The sequence below is a fragment of the Martes martes genome (assembly GCF_963455335.1).
Source record: "Martes martes genome assembly, chromosome: 3".
NCBI lineage: Eukaryota > Metazoa > Chordata > Mammalia > Carnivora > Mustelidae > Martes > Martes martes.
In genome coordinates this window covers 141287539-141312445 of record NC_137890.1, presented here as the reverse complement: position 1 = coordinate 141312445, position 24907 = coordinate 141287539, and the positions used below count along the sequence as shown (strand labels likewise).

General features: G+C 40.1%; 1 protein-coding gene across 1 annotated transcript in view; it reads right to left on the bottom strand.

Annotated features, from left to right (window-relative positions):
* CCDC148 (coiled-coil domain containing 148) overlaps positions 1 to 24907 on the bottom strand; it is a gene marked incomplete at its 3' end in the record, with an annotated part of 178290 nt that overhangs the window by 5875 nt on the left and 147508 nt on the right. Inside the window, exon 13 of the mRNA XM_080797922.1 lies at positions 777 to 894. Coding sequence (XP_080654048.1) covers positions 777 to 894 — 118 coding nt within the window. The remainder of the gene's footprint in view (positions 1 to 776; positions 895 to 24907) is intronic.

Below are 24907 nucleotides of genomic sequence, written 5' to 3'. Positions count from 1 at the left end.
AGTTAGGTAAAAATCCCAGTTTCCTCTGCCAATAAGGACCGAGCCAGGTCGTACCAGGTTTGAAGGACACTGAAGGCCAAGTTCTTATTCAAGATTCCATGTTTCCTCCACTGACATGGAAGGGAAATGAGATAGTCATTTCCTCTCAGCCAGGAAATGGTGTCAATGGACTTTGGAGCTTATGATTTGAGCTAATTATTTTCAGATCAAAACCTCTGAAAAATTACCAAGTAAAACTATTTTATCACGTTTCTCAAATTCTTAAATTCCTGCTTTTGCCGTCTCCTCTCTACTTTAAAAACCTTTGCCCATTTTCACTAGGCAAAGCAATGGGAGGCTTTAATTAGCTCACAGAAGTTTTAAAAAGTGGTTTTTCGCATGTTTGCTAACTATAAGGTATTTCCAAACGAGGTTCCTACCCCAAAGAGGATTACCTTGCTCTGGCTCCCCCAGGTTTTTTGAGAGCATAAAATCCTTCTGGTAGATGTAGAGTTTCACTTCTGTAAATGGATACTCTTCAGCTATTAAACTAGAGGTAATATGAATGCATTTAAATCTTGGGAGAGCTTTTTGAAAGATGCTGATATAAAGTTATTTTAATACACTAAGAAACTGGAAATCGTTCAACATAAACCTAATTGCTCCCAGGAGTGAAGACCAGTGTCCCAATTTGGAAAAGTTACATTTTATATCACAGAGTTTGTGATCTAAGCCTACTAATAATGTTATGAAGGACACTCAGAAACCACCCATGAAAATTACCAAATTAAAAACACCTGTTTCCTAAGGGCTTCTAGACGCCTCGCTCTCTCCTCTTCTTCATGAGCGTCTCGAAGGGCCACTTCTTTTTTCTCCATCAAACGCTTTTCCAGTAATTCTTGTCTATATTTAACCCTTTAAAAATAAGGCAGAAGGACGTTAGGAAAATATCATAATAATTGTGGAAATTATATGGGTAGGAGCATAGGGGCCGGAGGCATGTCCGAGGTGACATCATGGCCAGAATTTGTTCTTCCTTGCTTCTGGTTGATTTCTCACAGCCACACAATCAAATACACTGGTATAAAATGCAGGCTACAGCAATTCTAAGAACCAGAGAACTGCAGATCAGGGGCTAGGAAAACGTAGGGTAAAATCCAATCCATCTCTCTCATCGCTGAAATCATTGTATTGACTCTCAAACTGTCCGTCGCCTGCCACAGCCGCAGCTAACCTGATCCAGCAGACGACAGTCTCACTCCTGCGTGATTATCCCAGCAGTTTTCTGAAGAGCACACAGCTTGAGATGTTGAAAAGGCTACGTTACTCGTTAAACATCATACTTTTAGAAAGAATAGTAAATAAAATGCTGTAATACTATGCCAAGTTACTGGAACTTAAATGAGACTTTGTCTGTATTGTCACTCATTCTGTCAAGAATGCCCTTTTTGGATGTGTGTGTGTGTGTGTGTGTGTGTGTGTTAAGTTTAAAAATTGCACTTTGACTGTAGATGGCAGCAAAAACATAATTTTTCCCTTAGCATTGTTTCTATTCTCCTTAAAATCAGCAGATACTAACCCAGAGAACATTTCAATACCTCCAAGCTCATTTGACCCTCTTTTGCTGCCTTTTTTAGACAGCCTCCTTCCCATCTTCTTGCCCAAGCCACTCTTCTATTGAATTTTAGGAATGAGATTTGTCTTTTCTAAAAAAGTAGACACTTGGGTTCTCAAGGGAGTATGAGGTCATTGCCTCTGTCTTCCATTATTGATGGTTTAGATTTAACTTTAAGACATCAGTCACAAATGTGCTTTGCCTTTAGTGTGTATACCTGCATTTTCCACAGACGAACCCTCACTAGACCTATTTAATTCTGGATCTTGAGGTTTACTGAGGTAGCTGTTCACTACGCATCAACTCTGTTGCTAAGTGCTTTTTGTGTTTTAGCTCAGACTTCACCACAACCTGATGTTGGGGTACCAGTGTTGATCCCGTTTTAAAGACAAAGAAATGGAGGTATAGACTGGTGATGTAACTTGCCCGTGTTCTCACACCCAGAAAGTGGCAGATCCAGAGACCAAACCCAGGCAGACTGGCCCCAGACCTCCCGCTGTCCCTGACCCTTCGAGCCCCCTGCTATTAGCCAGTATGCTCTTCTCTCTTCTCCCCTTGATTGTTCCACTCCCCTCACTGACACGAATACCTGCTGTGTGCTTCCCCTGTGCTAGATATTATAAGCATATTGAGAAAAAGACAGCTCTTAGACACTTGTAGTTTAATATAGAGACAAAAAGACAGGCCTTAGAAGTAGTCAAGGTACGTAGTGCCTTCAGAGAGGTATAAAAAAGGTCCACTGGGATTTGCAAGGTTGTGGGAAGGACTGGGAGGCTTCAGTAAGAGCTTCATGGAGGAGGTAGCATCTGAGCTGGGTCTCAAGGATTAGCATTTGGAGAGACATGGTAGTAGAGGACAGGCTGGCCTTCCTGGCAGACAGAGCCAGGAAAAGGGTGAGTCAGGAAGGGCGCTCACACTTAGGCCCACGCAAACATTGGGTTGGCATCTGAGAGTAGGTAACTTTTAAGTTTTGCCCCCTGGGCACCTTGCTTGCCTTACTGGTCACAGTCCTTTGAAAGGAAGAGTTCAAAGTGGCTAGAACAGAGTAAGGCATCTGAAGCTGCACCATTTGAGCCGGGTGAGTGAATGAAAGAGAAGCCCAGAGAAGTACCGGCAGGCTGAGCCCGGCAGTCCCTTGGTTCCTTCAGGAAGATTTGCTCCTGGGGAGGAAAAAAATCTTTAAAATCAGGCTGCTCCTGAGGCTGACATTAAAGCAGCAGCAGCACAGGGGAGGAGAAGCATGCAGTAGACGCTTGCAGAGTACAAAACCCACAGTGGGATTTAGAAGGCAGATCCTAAACTCCTCGGACGGCCATGGCGGTCCTCCTCATCTCTCATATCAGGAGTCGGTGGTCAGATACACAGATTAAAGGAGCTACGAACCACATTGTTCCCTTTCTCCAAGGCCTCCACGTCACGGGAAGCTCTTGCTCATTCTCCCCATTTTCACTAAAGGCATGATACAACCTCCCTAATGAGGTTCTACTCAATTTATGTACTGAGTACAAGCTAAGGGAACTACTGTGAAGGTTCAATTAAAAGATACCCTGGGATTTGATAATTACCATATGCTAATCCTCAGAGCCTTTGAAAAGTTTCTCTTCCTCTGGGATATATAGGTTGCTTTGTCTGCATCAGAGTTTTGTCTGCTGTGAAAAAGTAATAGTTGTCCCAGTGAGGGGAGCTTGACCAGTGAGGAAGAAGTTGCAAACGAGAATCAGGCATTTGGACTTGTGTCTGAAGAAGCCTGGCTCACGGTTTACTCTGAGGCTCACTCGTTCATTCAACAAATGTTTACTGAGCACCTGTTCTGCATCAGCCACTGTGCCAGGTACTGGAGATACAATTTCAACAGGGGAGGCATGCTCTGTCCTCACAGAACTGACAACCTAGTGAGGATACAAAGACCCAGGCAATTTTGATAAGAGTGGGGGGTAGTTCTGGAGAGGCCATGTGTCATAGGCCCTGGGAGAGGCACCTTGGCAGAGTGGGGGCATTCAAGGGAGACCCAAGAGGAAGTTCTCTGAATTTCAGACCTGAAAAAGGAGCAGAGGGGGAGAGAATACAAAGAATGTTCCAGGCAGGGGAAAAACAACATATGAAGGTCCCAGAGGATGACCAAAAGCGAACGATGCAAAGTGTGGAGTGCCAAGAGCCGAGGCTGGAGGGGCGGAAGAGGCCAAACTCGGGCTTTGCGAGCATGAGGGCCTTGATTAGGGAAATGGGGTGATCAGAAAAACCTCTCCTGTAATATGACATGGATTGTAAAGAGCCAAGACCAGAGAGCAGTATCCACAGGCAAGCTGAGGTTTTCCTAACCTAGGGAATGGTAGGAGGTAGATATTGAGGAGATACTGAAGAAGAAGACATGGACTTAAAATTTATGTAGGAAATAGAATAAATTGGAATGTTTATTTTATGGGAAAGCAGAAGAGAGAGAGAGAGAAAGGAGTTAACCTTTCTTGCACAATGAACAATGGTGTCCCCCAGTACATCTGGGAACTTAGAAAAACAGGGAAAAGAAGGAAAAGAGGTTCAGTGGAACATAGAGCAGCCTTCACAGATCTGGGCTGAAGACGGAGATGGGGGATCTTAATCAACAGCATGGAATCCAAGCCATGGAGCCAATGGTATCAATCAAGAAGAGAGTGTGGGGCAGTAAGAAAAGTAGGTCTAGGAGTGATTGCCAAGGAAACACTTAGGAAAGGGACAGAGGAGGAAACTGTCTCGGAGAATGGGAGAAACGGTGCCAAAGCAGTGAAGGAAAATGACATTAACACTGTCAAATGATACAGCGAGTTCTGATGTAACACCAAATGGTCGCTAGACAAAAGAGGAGGGAATCATTGGTGATCTTGGCAAGAGAAGTCAGAAGAGAGGTGGCTGAAGAATTAGCGGAGCCCACGAGGTGGAGGTGGGTGAGGGACTAGAGACAACCCCTTCAGCAAGACTGGTGCTGCCGTGGGGAGGAGAGAGAGGGGGGAAGCTGCCGGGAGCTCGCAGCCCATCACACCTGTGTTGCCTCCGAAGTGATGATCGAGACTGCTCTGGCCACCTTGAGGATTTGCCATGGAAAACTCAAGCAAACAGGCAACACACCGAAATTCTTCATTTATACAGATGCTATGGTTTAAACTCAAACAATAATTCCCTTGAAAAGGGAAAACTCTTGGTGCCGCTTTCTTCTCCCAGTCTGGATAGAAACTTTTCTTTGCCTAAAGAGAAGTGATGCGGAAAAACTCCTGGGAGGAAGCCAAATACTCACATATTCATGGGGAAAGAAAATAGCAACACAGTAAAGTCAATCATTTGGAAAATTTTCCACATAAATACCTTTAGCTATTTGAGGTGGCAGATTTTCTCCCAATTAAACTGTTGCTATGAAAGTCAATGTCAGGAAGTGGCTAAACTCAATAGTCTTTAAGTTGTGCACAGAATTCCCAAACAGGAGTCTTGAGTCCATCCCTCAGTTCGTTTTATGCTCTCTGAGTCTACAGAGGTTGGAAGTGTAGCAAAATGGGCATTTTCAGCTTCTTGTCAAGGAGCAACAGCTACTATTGTTCAAAAGCAACAGCTGCTACAGAATCAGGCCGGGCATTAACAATAATCTGGGAAGGATTCTCTTTAAGCCTCCAAGCCTGAGTAGTTGAAGGGACAGGGAGCTTTCATGTAGAAAGGGAGACCTGAGGTAGGTTAGGAGACTCTGTATGTGTGTACTGCTCTCGAACAGATGAATGGACAAATGCAAGTGGCTTGGAAACACCTTGAACCTTAGTAGCAGCATCCCTTTACTTCAGTAAAACTTCAGTGAAAACTGGGCAAAATATTACATACTAAACCTTGACCTCCCTCCTGTCTGGAGCCCAGGTGACTTCAGTCTAAACAAACCTATAGCGACCGAGGGGGTTGGTAGCCTATAGTGGCAGGATCTACAATAAAAAAAGACAAAAGTTTAGGCTGTAAATAAAACAACCTTAAGACATGTCTTAATCAGGGTACTGGAACCAATATTGAATTCCCCCTGAAATTTTTTCAGGGAAGTAATTTACCCTACTGAATTGAAGACAGTATAGGCGTGAACTTGCTACTTAGTGTTGAGGTCACGTGGCTCACTCAATATTGAACAAGAACCCTTAAACAGACACCTGCTGGGGTGCTGCTCCCAGAGGCCTTGGAGCAGCAGCGTGCTGAACCTCTTCCTGCCTGTTGGGAAAGCCATTTTTGGCTCAGACCCACTCAGAAAGTCATTTTGCCCACTAAGTGGAGAGAAACTCTTCTTCTAGCCATAGGGTACCCCAACAGGGAAGAATCCATGGATCGAAACACAGGCAGGCCAGGTGGCATCACCTGTCAAGAGGTAGACGGTGGGCGGGGGAGGGTTGAGAGAGGAGGAGAAGCCAGCCCAGAGAAGAGAAGGAAAATAACGTAACTGGATGCTCATTGGATGTGCCTGGATGCTTCTAATGATATGGGCAATGAGACTTCACTCTGGACATTCTGTCTAGGGACATAAGCAAAGACCAATTTCTGCCAATAGAATGTGAATCGTGATACGGGGAAGTGACATCCTGGTACAGAGAGGCATGGGGAAAGAACAAAGAGGATTCACAGAGTATCCACAGACCCAAGAGATGATCCTATGCCAGCCCCAAACAGAGACTATTCTTCCAGCTCAGAGCACTTACTGGTTCCTTTGTGAGGTATAAAGACAAGTTGTTATTGGGACTCTATTCTTTAACTGATTGATTCAGTGAGTCAACTTATGGTTATTTGAGCACCTACTATGTACCAAGCCCTGTCCCCAGATCTAGGATACAACAGGGAAAAATTAAAACTCGGTCAAAAAGATCCCTGCCCTCTCAAGTCTTACAGTATTTGTGTTTGTTTTTTTTAATAAGCAGGCCTAAATTAACATTCTAATAAAATATATGATTGTTCTTAATAAATTATTTATCACAAAGTCTTAATTTAGTCCCTTATATTGCTATAGAGTGATGGTCTTCAACTATGACAGTCATTAGAACCACTGAAACTTAAAAAAAGTTCTGATGCCAAGTCCCAAGCCAAACTAATTACATCAGAATCTGGTGTTGTGTTGGTGAGGCTCAAGCATCAGTATTTTATAAAAAGTTCCCCCAGATGATTCTAGTGTACAGTCAGTCCTAAGAGCTATACCCCCTGACCCATTGGTTCCCTAACTTGAGCTATCAGAATCACTTGAAGGGCTTGTTAAAGCCCAGACCACTGGACCACCTCCAGAGTTTCTGATTCAGGAGTAATGATGTGGGGTCTGAAATTTTACATTTACAGGATATTTCCAGGTGACACTGATTCTGGTGGCCTGAGGACTACATTTTGAGAATTAGAGTATAAATATTCAGATTAGAGGGATTCTGCATGAACTATTGTTATCAAGACCAAACCAGGTGCAGCTTACTACCCAGACAGGGCTGATTTCGGTTTGCATGTGCCAAATAACACAGTTATATGCCTCAGGACTGATCCAAACTAGAAATTCCTGCTTTGGTGCTACTGACTTTCAAGAGCAGAATCCTTCAACTTCTGCTCCCCCTCCATGACCTTACACACACAAATGACAGGTTTTCCCCAACCACAGTGGCCTTCCCAGCCTTGGGCCAGTGTCAGTGACAAGCAGTTGCGAGAACGGCTGCTACTGAGCCAATTCCTTTCTCCCCAACGGACAAAGCGCTGGTTATCCTATGACAGTTGAAAACATCAGGCTACTGGAGATATTTAAAGGGTACACTCAGTAAAATCAAAGAAGCCTTTGAGCCTTAAAAAGGAGGTATGATGGGGCACCTGGGTGGCTCAGTTGGTTGAGCGACTGCCTTTGGCTCAAGTCATGGTCCTGGAATCCGAGGATCAAGTCCCGCATTGGGCTCCCAGCTCCATGGAGAGTCTGCTTCTTCCTCTGACCTCCTCCCCTTTCATACTCTCTCCTCAAATAAATAAATAAAATCTAGGGGGGAAAAAAAGGGAGGTATGAGCCACTTTCTTTGGAAATAACTCTTGTAGCTCCAAGGGGGTGGATATTTCTCACACTGGAAGTGAAAACCCACAAAAGAGAGTGAAGTACGTTTTCCTGGTTGCTGTGATCAATTTCAACCTCACTGTCTGACTTCACTTGAGTTAGAAGTACGGTCTTATAAACAGCAGTGAAACAAGGACTGAAGCCTAGGAATCCAGAGTTGAATACATGATAAGATGTAGGCAGAGGGTTACTGAAAGAATGTCGCAAATATCATATTAGCTCTTTCCCCACAGTAGTGCAGAAAGAAATTTTTTTCTTTTCCTTTTTTTTTTTTTTTAAGATTTTGCTTATTCATTTGACACAGAGAGAGAGAGAGAGAACAAGCAGGAGAAGAGGCAGGCAGAGAGAGAGTGAGAAGCAGGCTCCCCAAAGTGCAGGGGGAGGCTGACTCGGGACTTGATCCCACAACCCCAGGATCATGACCTGAGCCAAAGGCAGTCACTTAACCAACTGAGCCACCCAGGTGCCCCCGAAAGACACTTCTACAACAATTTATTTACCCTCCTCTTGTTGACCCTTTCCTAACCTTTCTAGATTTCAGTAATCCTTCCATACCCTTAAAATTTGCCTAGCACACTCCTTTCTAATCGCATTTCAAGAGGTGCACCTTCTATAAAGAATTAAAAACAAGAATAAAAGTCATTTTTTTGATCACACACTAGCAAGTCTAAACAAAGTGCGTGATGAAATATTCCCTTCACTGGAGCATATAACCCCATCCCACGTCACTCTTGGTTGCTCCTTTTAATAGTTTTCCTTAATTGAAAACCAGTGCTTCCCAGGTGACACTACTCCCATTGCTTCCCTTTAAAATTGTGGAAGGAGAAGCTGGCATTTTCCTGGCTTTCTAGCACCAGTTCTAGGAAAGCTTTATCCATTGACGTTGAGGTTATACCACCCTCTTTCTGATAGGATCCTTGGAATCAACTACTAGTTGCCCATGTCACTGCCCAACACTTACTGAGGGTTATTCAAAACTCCCCCCTTGCAGTCCCTTGAGCCTCAACAGCATCCACTTCTCCCCTGTCTCAACAGCTCATTCCTTTGACCAGACTTGGAGCTTGGCATCACTTAAAACTGTTTCCTACCAAAATCTTAAAAGATTTTTTTTTAAAGATTTTATTTATTTATTTGACAGACAGTGAGAGCAGAAACACAGGCAGGGGAAGTGAGAGAGGAAGAAGCAGACTTCCCACTGTGCAGGGAGCCCAATGTGGAACTTGATCCCAGAATCCTGGGATCATGACCTGAGCTGAAGGCAGACGCTTAACGACTGAGCCACCCAGGTGACCCAAGACTTTTTTTTATTTATATTTTGACCGAGAGAGAGTGAGCACACAAGCAGACAGAGCGCCAGGCAGAAGAAGAGGGAGAAGCAGGCTCTCTGCTGAGCAGGGAGCTTGATGTGGGTCTCCATCCTGGGACCCCCACATCATGACCAGAGCTGAAGGCAGTCGCCTAACCAACTGAGCCACCCTGGTGCCCCTCCTGCTAAAATCTGAAACTGAGGAATTCTGTTCTGACTCTGATATCAGGGCCACCACATATACTGATAAAGCCTGCACAACTCCAGGGGTGGGTTGCCTGCTAACTGCTTACCTTTCTTATGCTCTCATCATCCATCGTTACTCAACCAGCTACTCTAGCCCATCAGGCTCTCCATTTTTCAATGATCTATTTAAACTGTGTTCTATGTGCCAGACATGGGGCTAGATCTTCCCTCATGAAATTTACTGTTCTACTTCTTTCCCCCCTGCCCCCAGGTTATGAGACACAGCCAGATTTTATTTACTTCATTCTCTATTCAGCTGTGTATCCCTGGGTCTCTGTTTGTAAGGGTATTATGACTAGTAACCTCTACTTGTTTTCTTTTCTTTCTACATATGTCCTGCCAACTCCCAGCCCCAATCCTTTGCTGAATTTATTATGTATTTATGAGGTCGAACTTTACCTGAACACTCCACACTCACTCCTCCAAATTGTATTTTCACCAGCTGCTTAACATTCTCCCTCTTAGCAGAGAACCTGCCTTCCTACTTTACTGGAAAAGCTATAAGCATTCATTTCCCTGACATGCTTTGCCCACTTCCAATTTTGTGAAGACTCGTTCTTATTCAAGTCCTTTGCTTCTTAAACCTGGGCTTTTATCCCACAAGCCTAGTTGTTTCTAGGACCTTGCTTCCGAAATGAACTTCTTCCTTTCCTATTTCTTCAGTCTCTTTCTTGATCCCCCTTCATGGATCTTTTCCCTCTATAGACAAACTTCTTCAAATGGGGGAAATATGTCTCCCAACTCTGAATCTCTTTCCAACTGCCAACCTCTTTGTCATTTTCCCATCGCTGCAAAATTTTTAAAAAGAAAAAGCCATACTTTCTGTCAGTTCTTCACTTCTCATTTAACCCAAAACCCATGCAGTCTGCCTCCTCCACTTCCTGGAAACCATTCTCCCCAATATCACCAGGAACTCCCAAATGTAAACCTAGCTTCTTTTAGAGCTCCTCTAATTTAATCTGTCCATAATGCCTACTACTGAGGACCCCCTCATGAAATGCACATCCTACCCCTCTGCTTTCCCCTCCTTTTCTTTTACAGGTTCCTCCTCATCTGTCCACCCACGATTTTTCCAACATGAAAAATCTTAATTTAAAAACATCTTGGGGTGCCTGGGTGGCTCAGTGGGTTAAAGCCTCTGCCTTCGGCTCAGGTCGTGATCCCAGCGTCCTGGGATCAAGCCCCACATCAGGCTCTCTGCTCAGTAGGAAGCCTGCTTCTCCCTCTCTCTCTCTCTGCCTGCCTCTCTGCCTACTTGTAATCTCTGTCTGTCAAAATAAATAAATAAATAAAAACATCTTCTGGGACGTCTGACTCCTGCTATATTCCAGGCATCAGTATCTGCAGCCTCCACCTCCTTCAAACCCCCCAATACTAGGATCTTTTATTTTTTTCTTTATGCAATATCACAAAATTGGTTTCAGACAAATCTCTCAAGTATAACTACTTCATATTGATAGTTAAATACAGAACATCTGCTTTAATGGGCATCTGAGTTTGGCATAGTTTTTTTCACACACAAAAAATCTTAGGAACAAACCTAATGAAGCATGCCTATGAGAAGTCTGGAATGCCATCCCACATCCTCTTAAGAGTTGAGAGGGCCAAGATTCCACCTAGTCTGTTTTTTTTTTAATATGATTTTAGGACGCCTGGGTGGCTCAGTTGGTTAGGCAGCTGCCTTCGGCTCAGGTCATGATCCCACCGTCCTGGGATCGAGTCCCACATCAGGGTCCTTGCTTGGCGGGGAGCCTGCTTCTCCCTCTGCCTCTGCCTGTGCTCGCTCTCTCTCTCTCTCCCTCTCTCTCTGACAAATAAATAAATAAAATCTTAAAAAAATAAATAAAAATAAATATATGATTTTATTTTTATACTTGACAGAGGGAGAGCACAAGCAGGGGAGAGGGAGAAGCAGGTTCCCCACTGAGCAGGAAGCCTGATGTGGGGCTTGATTCCAGGACCCTGGGATCATGACCTGAGCTGAAGGCAGATGCTCAACCGACTGAGCCACGCAGGTGCCCCTCTACCTAGTCTGTTATTTTAGGTTTGCTTTAATCCAAAGGCAGAGAATTAAGTTCCTATTGCTTAATACCTTATAATATGTCTGCAACGATTTTAACCTGAAATATTTATAGCAGGGTTAATCATTTCAAGTATTTAAAAATCATAGAATATATAACTTTGAACAATACAATTTCTTGGAGCCAAGAAAATCTTTTATATAATTAAACCTGTCTGAGGTCACAATATTTGGGATTATTAGCTATAAACCATTTTATAAATTAAAAGAGGTATTCTAAAAATAATGACTTAAATATTAGAAAAGTTGTCTTTTTTAAATTTTTATCCCTGATTTTTGGCAGTAATTAGATACTAGGGCCAACTACCTATTATGGCCAAATCTAGATTTTAATAATTAGACCACATTGTGGTAGACATCTGTCTGGTTTATCCTCTAACATCAACCTAGTAACATCAATCCCTTTCAAACTGCCTTTCCTCATTCCTTCTAGATCTGTTGAAACCTTTAATCAGAGAATACCAACCCTCTCAACATTCCTGGTGACCAAATACAGTTAATAATACTACACTGCAATTATGACCACAGTGAAAAGTGTGAGCTTCAGTTAAGTCAATCAGAATCTTTCCTGGGGATTTATATGGCTTTTGAAGAAGAAAAGTTTTCTTTTCTTTCCAAGGTCACTAAGTTAAAATAATGTAAATAAGCCTGGAACTGTTCAGGAATAGTCTACTTTCTCCCCAGTCTCCCCAGCCCAGAATATGAGAAAGTCCAGACCAATGCACAAACAGGTAAGAGTAAAGAAGTAGAAAGAGAGTGAGAAGAACCTAAAGATGCCATTCAAGTCCCTGAGGCAAGGTCCACTCTTGGATTCCCATTCATGTGACTCAATCTATTCTCCTTTCTGCCTAAGCTAGTTTGAGTTAGGTTTCTCTCAGTTGCTTCTAAGGAGTCCTGACCAATCAACATATCATCTATATATAAGGGAATACTTATCTTTTCATCCTCTATAACAGGAGGGCATGTACCCAGCTGCCCCAAATGATAATCAGCTCATTTCCAAAATTGATGGCCCATGGAATGCTAATATCCCACAGGATGTTAAGATGTGTGCCATGGATAATGTGTTTGGCTATTCAAGTAAGCTTGAGAAAGATAAACAAAGTTAAATGGGTTTCTTTATAGTAGAATCTCTCAGAACATTTATTAGAATATTGTGGTATGCATTATGAATTTTCAAAAAGAAGACTAGTATGCTAATTTCCCCAAATTATCTGATAATAGCTTTTTCTAATAGAATCCAGTTTGGGAAATATTACTTGTCTTTCCATTGAACAAGCAGAGATATTCAAGTAAGCAAACTAATAGGCATAAACACATATACACTTATTCATTTGCACTACAGTGATTTGTTTCCATGTGTTGTTTGTGTTAGACTACATTTCCTGAGTACATTGGCTGTGTCTTAATTGCCTTTGTATCTCTAACAACTAGCATAGTGCCTAAAACAGAAAGCAATATTCATTATTCATTAAAAAATGAAAGAATAAGTGAGGAACAAAATTTTAAAAGTAATGGCAAACATTCAATTAAATTTTCTAAATTGTAGGTAAATAACAAGAGTCGACAGAATAAAAAAGAAAGAATAAGTTGAATACACACCCTTCTGTTAAGCCTGTCTAATCAATGGGTATTCCTTGTAAGATACGTAATCATTTGAGGAGGCGACAGAGGAGTAAGAGAAGTTGAAACACTGGAGAACAAATCAGGTGCTTAGATCCTTTGGACAATCCAGAACCATGGATGCTAAAAACCATGACATCCATGACACAGACTTGCTAGTCCTGTGGTTTTGGAGGGGCAGCAGAGGCAGGAATGACTTGGCTTTCAGCAATGATTTATGATGATCTGGAATGTAACAGGCCACCCCAATACAGCAGCATTTATTTGCCTAATTGCCTTCATTATTTCATTTGTTCAACATATTTTTATTAAGTGCCACATATATGAATATGTAAAAATCATAATCCTGTGATTTTTATGATAAGCCCAGAGCAATTAGAAACACCTATCAAGTAAACAAACACATATTTTTTAATCCATCCAGAAGCTTGCCACTTGCCATCATAGGAATTCACTAAGAAGAGACATCTGTCATTTGACACTAATTGGGTAATTTGCACAGGGACGCTTGAACTCACAAATGGTTCACAGTAGATAAAGTTTAGTGTTACAGTTAATATGTATTGCATTTTAAAAAATCTTCAAGAATCTATCTAATCATTTTATCCATTATATAAGAAGGGAACTCATGTTGAGGGTTTACCTCACAATATTAGCTTTCTTTAAATTTTCGCACTTTGGTTTGTAAAGAAAAAGAAATAATTTAAAGGTAAGAAGGTGACAAGCAGGGGTGTTTTGTTTTACTGGATTTTTTTCTGAGAAATTCTTATAGGATATGTATAATTTCTGATGACCCTAATTTCAAGAAGAGTGTTTTCAGAATAATCAAAACTGAAAGAAGCATCATGTTAGAATGAAATTTTAAAAAGCCATACTAATAACATACACCACTGGGTTATCAAATTATAACATTTCAGGTTTTTTTTTTCTATTTTCAACTTCTGACTTTAACTGGTCCCTTATTTCCAGAGATAGACATTTGTGTCATTTTGATGGAACTGGTTTCTCTTTTTCAGGAATCCAGATGGGATGGCATTGAGAACAAAAGAAACCACAGTCCTCTCCCTCAAACAAATGATTTAAGTAAATAGGATTAATAAAACTTGCCTTCCCTAATATTGTTTGAAAATCCCCCTTACATTCTCTTTCTTCCTTCCCAGGTCTCTCAGAACTTCTGTAGACAGCAAACATCAAAAGGACCAAAGATTTTTATAGTGATTCAGCTGCCCACAGCAATGAAGTAAACCCTGATTTTCTTTCAGCCTAGGAAATGATCAGCGAAGAGGCTTCACAAACAGCCTCTTTAACATTTGAAGTTTTTAAAAAAAAAATCAATGTAGCAGAATGGTTACTTTCATAAACACCTTTGGGGGCTTTTTTTTTTTTTTCCTCTCCTTTCTTTTTTTTTTTTTTTTTTAAAGTAACCCTGCTAATCTTCCCTCTACAAACATTATAGAATATCTTCTTTACCACGAAAATATTTTCTTTTTGGTTAGACATTTTAAGTATGTTTTCTTAAAAAAACAAAAGATGAAATATATTTTGTTTTGGGCATGATTTTCCTCATACTTTTTTCCTTGGCTCCCATAAATGCTGATAGACTCTCGTCGCCCCTGGAGTTTCTGCCTCCAAGTTTCGGCTCGCCTCTCCAGTGACTTCCTGCCCAGTCACGCCTCTCTTAGCAATCTCCTTTTGGTCTCAGAATTCAGCCTTAGGGACTGAACTCTGAAATCACTGTATGTTTTCTTTCTTTAGAGGCAGATTCAGTGCACCCTACAGTCTGGCCAAGTGAACAGTGATGTTTGGATCTCAGGGGAGAGGGCCCATCCCCAGGGCCAGCTCCATGAACTCTAATGGCAGTACTGCAATTTTTCCAGGTGAGATGCTGAAACCGATGTTGGAGAAAGGCTATTACTTGAAGCCAAGAGAGAGATGTGTGGCTTTCTCCACAGCTCAAGCAGATAAACAAAATTGGAAATAGTACTATAGACTGAAGTGACAGGAAACCAAATCTACTGGAAAAGAGAAAATAATAAACAGGGCAGAGATCCAGATAAATTTAAAGGTAATACCTACAGGGGTGCCTGGGTGGCTCAGTTGGCTAAGCATCCGCCTTCGACTCAGGTCATGATCCCAGGGTCCTAGGATTGAGCCGCATGTTCAGAATGCAGCTCAGCGGGAAGCCTGCTTCTCCCTCTGCTCCTCCCGCCCTGCTCGTATTTTTTCTCTCTCAAATATATAAGTAAACTCTTTAAAAATAATAATACTTACATCACTGACCTTCAGCTCCCCTTTTAAAGGATATATATTATCTTCTCGACAACACTGTTTAGTTACAGGCAGAAATAAATTTCAAAAAACACTGCATTTTCCTTTCCTACATTAAGCTAGAGATATCCATACCCATATTCCTTGCAACCTCTCTTTGAATGGAGAAATGGAAAAATTCCTAGAGGAGAGTCGTGGATCAGAGAAGTACAGTAAAGCAGATGAACAAAAACATACAATTTGTACAATTGAATAGATTATCAGAATTATAGTTTAATCCTAAACTTGGGGAGCAGCTGGGGAAAAGGCGGACAGTCTAGAAGAGAAGTAGTGCAGAGTTTCCTAAGTAAGTTGCTGGTGTAAACAAAACAGGTAATTAACTTTCATGGAATTTTACTTAATAAAAGTTACATTTAAAAAAGAGTTACATTAGCCAGATGTTGGCCTCTCTAGACAGCTAACAAAGACACCAGGAGATGGGTTGTCTCTGTTCACATTTTGCACAGAGTATAAAGCAACAGCACGAGAGGTTCCTTAGGAAGAAGAGCTCTCTCCCGTCTTAAGACCTTCTTAGTTATCAACCTCAGAAAAGAAACAAGCCTGGCTCTCCCAGGAGCCCTAATCATGACCCCCAAACAGTAAGCCAACAGGAAAATCCACTTAGTCTAAATTAAACTAACAAAAGGTCTAGATTATTTACCCTAATTCAAGTTACTGGGTGATCCAATGGCCTGGATAGCAAAAGAAAGTGATTTTTTTTCCTTTAAAAGCTATAACCTGAAGGTGGACATAATTCTAATTTCTTTTTTTTTTTTTACATAAGGAATTACCTTACTTATTAAAGTAATCAAAACTGTTAAAACTGGAAAAATAGTTTTGAAACAAAAATTAAATATGGCTGCCCTAAATGACTAACACAATGGGCAATAGTTAAATTCTCTCTTCAAATATTAACACTACATGTACACATCCTTCATCCTTACTTTTTTTTAATTGAAGTATAGTTGACACACAATGTTACATTCCTTTCAGGTGTGCAACATAGTGATTTGACAAGTCCATATGTTATGCTGTGCTCATCACAAGTACAGCTACCAATTGTCACCACACAACACTATTACCATACCACCGATTATATTTCCTATGCTGTACCTTTTATCACTGTGGCTTATTCTATAAATGGAGGCCTGTATCTCCCATACCGCTTCACCCATACATCTTGCCCATTCCCTCACCCCCCTCCCCTCTGGCAACCATTAGTTTGTTCTCTGTATTTACACATAGTTCTAATTTCTTAAAGATACAGCCAACCTTGTTACATATATGAAAGGCAATTCACATTTTCTCTCCGAGTAACTCTAAATTTTAATCTTTATTGTCCTCTCCCAGATGTCACAACTCCCCCTGCCAGATTCCCCATTATTTCAAGAGACAAGAATATTCCCTAAGGCCTCCTTTTGAATATACATCTTTCAGAGATCATGTTTCTGGTTTCCCTGAAGACTTGTCACATCAATAAATCTATCTTCTGCCTGGATCCTCGGTTTTGAAAATAATTTTGTCACCTTAGCCAGGCATAGCCAGCATTTCTCTCTTATAGGTATTTGTCAATCCAAGCAGAAATGTCTTGTTTGAACTGCTTCATCTGAATGCATAAAAACATTTTATGTAGACGTTGGCATAATTGCAGATGGACATGATTCTTTCTGCAAATAGGCCAATTGCCAAACAGACCATAGGAAGACCCTATCTGAACCTGGTCCAACATAAAATCAGTTATGTCCACTATGTGGAAGTCTTAGGAAGGTATAGTTTGTGGAGCATTAGTCTGAGACATCATAAGGATTAACTTGCACCAAAAGCTCCCAAGTATTTAAAAAAAAAAAAAAGTATCAAAAGCCTTGCTCTTCTAGAAACGTTTAGAGCTTTCAAGCCCACACACATTCAGAGAGTACTGATAATCCTCTCTCTGTTTGTAGGATTTGGAAGGGCTACAAAGAATAAAGAGCCACAATATTTGGACAAAGTGATGTATTCTTCTCTTTAGGCATATCTGATGGAAAATATGGACTTTCCCCCTTCAATTAATAAAATATCATAAGTACAAGAAGCTTTGAGTATATAAAGACTTTCTGGGAATATGATAAATACACATACTTATTTGGTAGATTTAAAGTACGGATATTTTAAATACCACCTAGTTGCATAAAACTGCAGTTTTCAAGGTATTCATATACATTACCATGAAAGATTCAGCATAGCACATTTTATTATTCAACTAATATCTAAACAGCATTACTTACTTTTTCCACTTCTGATTACATGAGAGAGGCCATCAGCAATTAATTTTAAATTTAATTAGGATGTTTATCCTACCTATTTCCAAACAAGATTTAAAATGATGCATAATATTAAACCCAAGGTAAAATGGCAACATTAAAAATCAAAGAAGATACAAAACCAAGTAAAAGGAGTAGATGTTTCCAAGCAACTGCAACAAATTGAGATAGCTGGGCCATGAACTTGCCTCTCACAGGAGTTAGCATTTGCTCACCAGGCGGAAATGCGGAAACTCTGGGCTATTAACAGAACCATCTCACCATCAGGGCCCCTGGATTAATGATACTTCTGTATTTCTCAGAAAGTGGCTGGTGAACTAACTGAAATGGGAATTTCAGTGGTATTTATTTTTAGAATGCAAATTCCTGGGCTTAACCTAAAATCACCAGTGGTAAGATTCTGGGATTATATTTTCACATACTTGTTAGGTTATATTTTTGTTCTGTAAATTTGGACACCACTGCTTCTCTGGATTAGTGCTTGTTACATGGGAACAACTGAAAACCCAGCACCGAGAAAGTAGAAAATAAGGGGTGCCTGGGTGGTTCAAGTGGGATAAGTGTCCAACTCTTGATTTTGGCTCAGGTCGTGACCTCTGGGTTATAAGATAGAGCCCCCACCACCACCACCATCAGGCTCCATACTGGGCAGAGAGCCTGCTTGGGATTCTCTCTCCCCCTCTTCCTCTGCCCCCTTCCCGACCCTCTCTCCCTCTCTTAAAAAAAAAAAAAAAAAAAAAGTAGAAAATTGTTTTGGTAATCAGTCTCTTGGATACTGCTTTTTGCCTCCCTATTTCTGCTCTGTGTTCATACTACTTCCAATGCCTTGGCCATTGATCACTTAATATCTTTCTTTGGATATTCCCCCACACTTGGCCTTTTCTGACTATAATATTCTCCTTCCAGCATCCCATCCCCTTCCTGCTCATCAACTTGTTTTTGATGCCTGCCACAGGCTCCTGATATTTGTGTATGTTCCATCACCTGCTGGTAACTCCAGGCTCACTTTTATAGCTCTGCACATGCTGTAATCGCTACTTGTCTCGCTTGGGGATAATGTAGTCCACTGCTGTTTGTGGGAACATGTGAGATCCTCCCTCCCTGGCTTCTGGCCATCCATGCCCAAATGTGAACCTATGTAGGAGGAATTATCTGTTCTCTACCCTTTAATGTTATTTCCAGTTAATGGACCTTATTGGGTCATTCTCTATATTTGAAGTACATATCTCATATTTTCCCACTCTCCAAATGCTCTCAGACAGAATCTACTGCTCTTGTTATTTTCCACTTTCCCCAATATATTCATTGGCTTATACTGTTGTCTCCTGTGTTTCATCATTCACTTGAAGGCATGTCCAACATCCTAATTAAATTTAAAGTTCATGGTCCTAATTTCTGTGCTATAATTATCAATCTTCCAGTCATATGTTTGGGAATTCATCATCATTCAACAACCATGTAGCCCCAAGGTTTTGCTGCTCTTGTTCCCTGTGCATTTTTGCCTTTTCTCTTAAAATTTATGGTAATCCTCTGCCCCACCCCTGACTTTTATTAGGATTGTGAGGACTTCTGCCAAAAGTATTTGCTCCATCTTAAGTGCCTTTGTTCGTAGCTCAGACCCTCTCTTTCTGGTCATAGCCCACCTTGGAAACTACTTTTTGAAAGATTTTATTTATTTATTTGTCAGAGAGAGAGAGAGTGAGTGAGCACAGGCAGACAGAGTGGCAGAGGGAGAAGCAGGCTCCCTGCGGAGCAAGGAGCCCGATGTGGGACTCAATCCCAGGACGCTGGGATCGTGACCTGAGCCGAAGGCAGCCGCTTAACCAACTGAGCCACCCAGGCATCCCGGAAACTATTTTTTAAAGGTCATATATGGCACAACCTGAGAATTACCCATGTGTGACTCTGCTTCCTAAACTACCAGTGTTAGTAAGTACACCAGATGAAAATATTCTCTGTATCTAGCTCCTTCAGTCTTCCACTCAAGACTTCCAAGTTTCTGGAAAACCTTCTACTTTTCTTCAAACTGACCAGACAAGCCAGAATAAGTGAAGAGTGTCCAGTAGGTGCATGAGGTTTAGGACCTCACTTCTGAATTTTGGGAGAATTCACAGGGAGGCAGAACAGCTAATATGGCACAGCAGATATGCAAACAGGCAATTCCATAGCAAGCCACAGGGAATCACAATTATCTCTTCATGAGACTTAAGTCCTATGATTGCTTTCATCTGTTGGGGTAACTGTGCGCCTTAGTCAAGTGCCAAAGCTGTCATACCAGCTGGAAAGAGCCAATTGCTAATCATTCAGGACCTTTGCAAGCTAGTTCTTTAATACAGCCATTAATAAACATTATATTAACTTACAATGAAACAGGTTGTATTTAAAAACAAAGGTAACATGGCTAACAGATATGGGAAAAGATGCTCAACATCACTCATCATCAGGGAAATGCAAATCAAAACTATTATGAGATCACCTCACGCCTGTCAGAATGGGTGAAATCAAAAACACGAGAGAAAATAAGTGTTGGCGAGAATGTGGAGAACACAAAGGGGAACACTCATGCACCGTTGATGGGAATGCAAACTGATGCAGCTACTGTGGAAAACAATATGGAGGTTCCTCAAAAAAGTTTAAAATAGAACTACCCCACATTCCAGTAACTGTACTACTGGGTATTTGCTCAAAAAATACAAAAACACTAATTCAAAGGGATATAAGCACCCCCGTGTTTATTGCAGGATTATTTACAATAGCCAAATTGTGGAAGTAGCCCAAGTGTCCATCAATAGATGAATGGATAAGGAAGATGTGGTGTATATGCAATGGAATATTATTCAGCCATGAAAAAGATGAAATCTTGCCATTTGCATCAACATGGATAGAGCTAGAAAGTATAAGGCTAAGTGAAATAAGTCAGAGAAAACAAATACCATATGAATTCACTCATATGTGGAACTTAAGAAACAAAACAAATGAGTGAAGGAAAAAAAGAGAGCAAACCAAGAAACAGACTCTTAACTATAGAGAACAAATGGATGGTTCCCAGAAGGGAGGTCTTGGAGGGATGGGTGAAATAGGTGATGGCGATTAAGGAGGGCACTTGTGATGAGGAGCACTGAGTAATGCATAGAATCATTGAATAACTGTATTGTACACCTGAAACTGATATAACACTATATGTTAACTACACTGGAATTAAAGTTAAAACTTAATACAACACTAAAAAAATAACAAAGGTAATAAACAAGCAAAATTCATCACTTCCTAATTATTTTACTATTATCTATGCTCTTGGGTTTATTTATATCTGTTGTGTCTGTACAGTAGGAATACTATATAATGGCATATAACTGCACATTTCCTCCAGATTCTGTGTTAGGTGACATCAGGTTGGTTGTTTGAAGTAAACCATGGTGAAAGCATGTATACCACAGAAATCAGCAAATACTGCAAATCAGGGCTTATCCCATCCCCTTCCCCAACCCCCAGCAAGTCGTTAAATATTTACTAGTACATTATTGTTGTGAATCCCCTTAGTAGTAAAATGGAAAAACACAAAGATAGAGTATAGTTATGTGAAATTTCTCAACTTTAATTCACTTCCCCACTTCTTCCAACCTGCTTTCCTTTCAAAGTGGTCTGACTTCTCCCAAGTCAAAACATGTGGAACCATAACCTATACCAAACAACTGACCTGAATAATGTTCATATTGAGTCATTACTTTATTAATTGGCTCTCCTAAAGCGAAGTCAGAAATTCCTTTATATAAATTTTATATCTGATTTTTTTCTGTTCAAAATCCCTACTCCTTTGTCTACATTGTCCCCTAGACCCTATTCTGCACATGTGTGTTTGTACCTGTGTTTGTGTCAGTGTTTGTGCATATCCATGTGCTCTGGACAGTAGCTGTATATTTACTTCTTATTAGCTAACTTGAACCTCAAATAACTACAATTTAAGCCCAACTCTGTATCTACTAAGACACTAGAAAGGGAGATCATTAAATGTGTCAGAATCAATACTTGAATTCTTAAGAGGGAATTCAGAAGAAGGTCAGCAAATGTTATTAAAGGATCAGGAACTGACTCAAGAAAATATAAATAAAGTAAGACTCCTTATATAGCAATGATAAGGCTAATGGGAAACTGAAAGTGATCTTGGAGAATGACTAGGAATTTTATACAGAGGAATCATTGTTCTCTGTTTCCACTTGGGATGAGCTAAGAGAGATTCAACTTACAGCACTTCATAGAAAGAACTTGAGAAGAATTCAGTAAGAGAAAATTATCTTAAGGGTTTTTTTCCCCTAAAGTTGTTTTTAATCAGCCATTTTAATCAATGATTCCATAGAAGCTTAATTTGGAGGTAGAGAGTCTTATTGCTAAAAAGTCATTCAAAAATGCAATCAATGGAAGATGGGATGTCTGGATTTTCTCCAAAAGTAGATAGGGACTTTAGCTTTCTAAATATTCTCTGGCGTTCTAAGCTCACCTGAAGATCATATTTACTGAGGCTACCTCAAATAGATGGGTATGTATACATAAGGGATAAGGATAAAAATACCCAGGACACATAATACCAGATCAGACCAAAAGAAATGGTCTGTCTGAGACTCAGTTTCTGATCATGATGTCCCTTTCTGGGAAGGTGTGGGATGGCCTTAAATAAACAAGTTCCCTTAACAACCTACCATTTGTGTGTCTAATCCCATTTTGAAGCCATTTATGCATTAATAAGTACAACCCACCCATGGTAATTACTTCCTTAGTTCTTTTTTCTTCTAGTATTCTAGAATTTGTTAAATCTCTATGCATATATTAAAATCCTTTTGGAAATAGAAAAAGTATAAGCCACTAAATGTATTAATTGTTTAATTCAATTAATTACAATTAATAAATTAAAAGTCAGAATTTACCCAACTCAAACCCTATAAGATGTAAGGCTTCTACGGACTTCCCATAACTTGGATTCTACTTATCTATTTAATCTTTTCTTTCACCACAACCTTTCCCTAGCCCACTCCAAATCATATGCTTCAACTATACCAAATCACTGTCAGTTCCTTTAAATGGCCATGGGTATTTGGCAGAAAGGTATTTCCCATTTCTGGAAGATGTTTCCTTCAACCATGAAGACTTCCTGACTCCCCCTGCCACTTCCTACCTGGTTTAGGCGCCGCTCCCATATGTTCCCATTGTATTTGTGCTTGCCTTCACCAAGAATATCTGAAGTCCTCATTAGACTGTCAGGTCCTTGAAAACAGGGACGGTCCTTTTTGTTCATCACTCTTTGCCAACATAGTAGGCATTCAGTTATAATTATTAAACTTATAAATTAAATAGGTTAATAGATTTGAATAATAATATCACCACTATATTCCGTACTCGAGGTTCCCTCCATCAACTCTGGCAACTCTTACAAGAATGACTTGATTTCATGGTCATTATAGGCATCATTTTCTGAATCACAGTAGGAATAATTCAGTCTCCCAGATACAAATTTATGATGATTTTGTACACATGTCAAGTCATGTTTTTGCTTTCTTTCCTAGTGGTGTCTGGGATTTCCGTTGAACTTTCTGGCTAATATCTTCAGGCAATACTTGTAGTGGCCTCAAGATCTACTTTACAGGTTGGAAAAGAGACTTTAAAACTGTCATTCTATAAGAATGGTCTGTAGAATAAAAAAGGCAGAAACAGTGAACTGTGTTTAAATTTGTCTTGTTTGATTTTGTATGTTATTGGTAGCACATGCTTCAGCCCCTTGTTAAACAAAACTGAAAAGCCACTGTGAACTTCAAAAACATCTCCTCCCCTAAGGAACAAAAGCAGGAGAAACTTTCATTGTGATGAGGGAAATTAAGCCTTGATTTTGAAACAGCTTTGTCCTCACAAAGATAACTTATTAAGACAGGAAACCAAAACAAGAGTAGAAAAATAAAGGCGGGGATGATCAGACTAGTGAAGATTAGTTGAATGTAAAGACATTTGCTCTAAAGTCATGTACAGGCTTTACCAGGAGAACAGAAGACTGTCATGGCAGTAAGGTGTGAAATGGGGGAAAAAAATGTTGATCATAAGAAATCTTACTTGGCTTCATTAGTTTGCTCAAAAGCGTATGATACTAATGATGTACTGTATGGTGACTAACATAGCATAATAAAATAAAATTAAATTCAAAAATATAACTTAAGCTTGGAAAATAACTGTCTTTTAATATTTTCAATGAAAAAGATATGTTGGTGTTAATTTAAAACCAGTTTTGAGCTGGTAAGTTATTTTGAAGTTATTTCCCTATAACAGAACTTAGGAGTTTTAAATGGCTTTTTGTGAAATAAATTGAGATTTTAATTCCAAGTCATGTCTCATAGGAAAATGGCAGGTGAATAAGGAAGGTCACCTTATTATAATTATTAGTAAAAATACATTTATCTACTTAGATTGTTATTAGGAACAAGCAAATTTTTCTTTACCTTTGGGAATAAAAGGGTCAAATGATACGAACCTCTTACTTGTGACAGATAATAATTAAAGATTGGTGATTAAAGCATAGGCGGGGTTTGTTGTTGCTTGTTTTTTTTTTTTTCTGCCTCCCTCGCTCTTCATAAACTTGCTTTCTTAATGATTTTAATCAAAAGTTTAGAGAAAAATAGGATTGATTTTATGTCACGAGACTCTGAAAAGCAACCCAGAAGTGTTGAGACACTCTCAAACAAGTCATTCTGGTAGTGATTGCAAATCATTCTAATGGAAGAGAGAGGATAACCAAATGATTCTGCACATTGGTCCAAAAAATCATCTGCACAAGAACAGGGATGTGGAGACAGGATTTAGTGGCACTGTGTATAAAAAGGATGATTGCTAGATCTATCTAGATCTACACACACAAACTGATTCTTATGCCTCACTAGTTTATTTTAGTCTGAGCAGTCAACAGTTCCATCACTTTTACCCATGGCACTGACTTTTTTGAAGCATTTAAAGTTGTTTTGTATTATATCCATCGTTTTGGATTTGTCTGATTATTTCCTTTTGGTATCTAAACCTTTCCTGTCATTCCTCTTCCCCCCTGACTTTCCTTTAACTTAGGTCCCAAACAAGGCTTGATCAACTATATAACTCATAGGCCAAATCCAATCCCCCACTTTATTTTTGTAAATAAGGTATTATTGGAACAGAGCCACACCAATTAGTTTACATATTGTCCATAGCTGTTTTCCTGGGGCAGGTTGAGCAGTGGTGACAAGAGACCACATGGCCCACAAAGCCTAAAATAATCATAGTCTGTCTCTTTCTAAAAAATCTTTGCTGATTCCTATACCAGAAAATTTATTAGACTGGGATAAAGTATTTTTGGCACAAAGATGATGTATTTCATATTGCATCATTTCAGGAG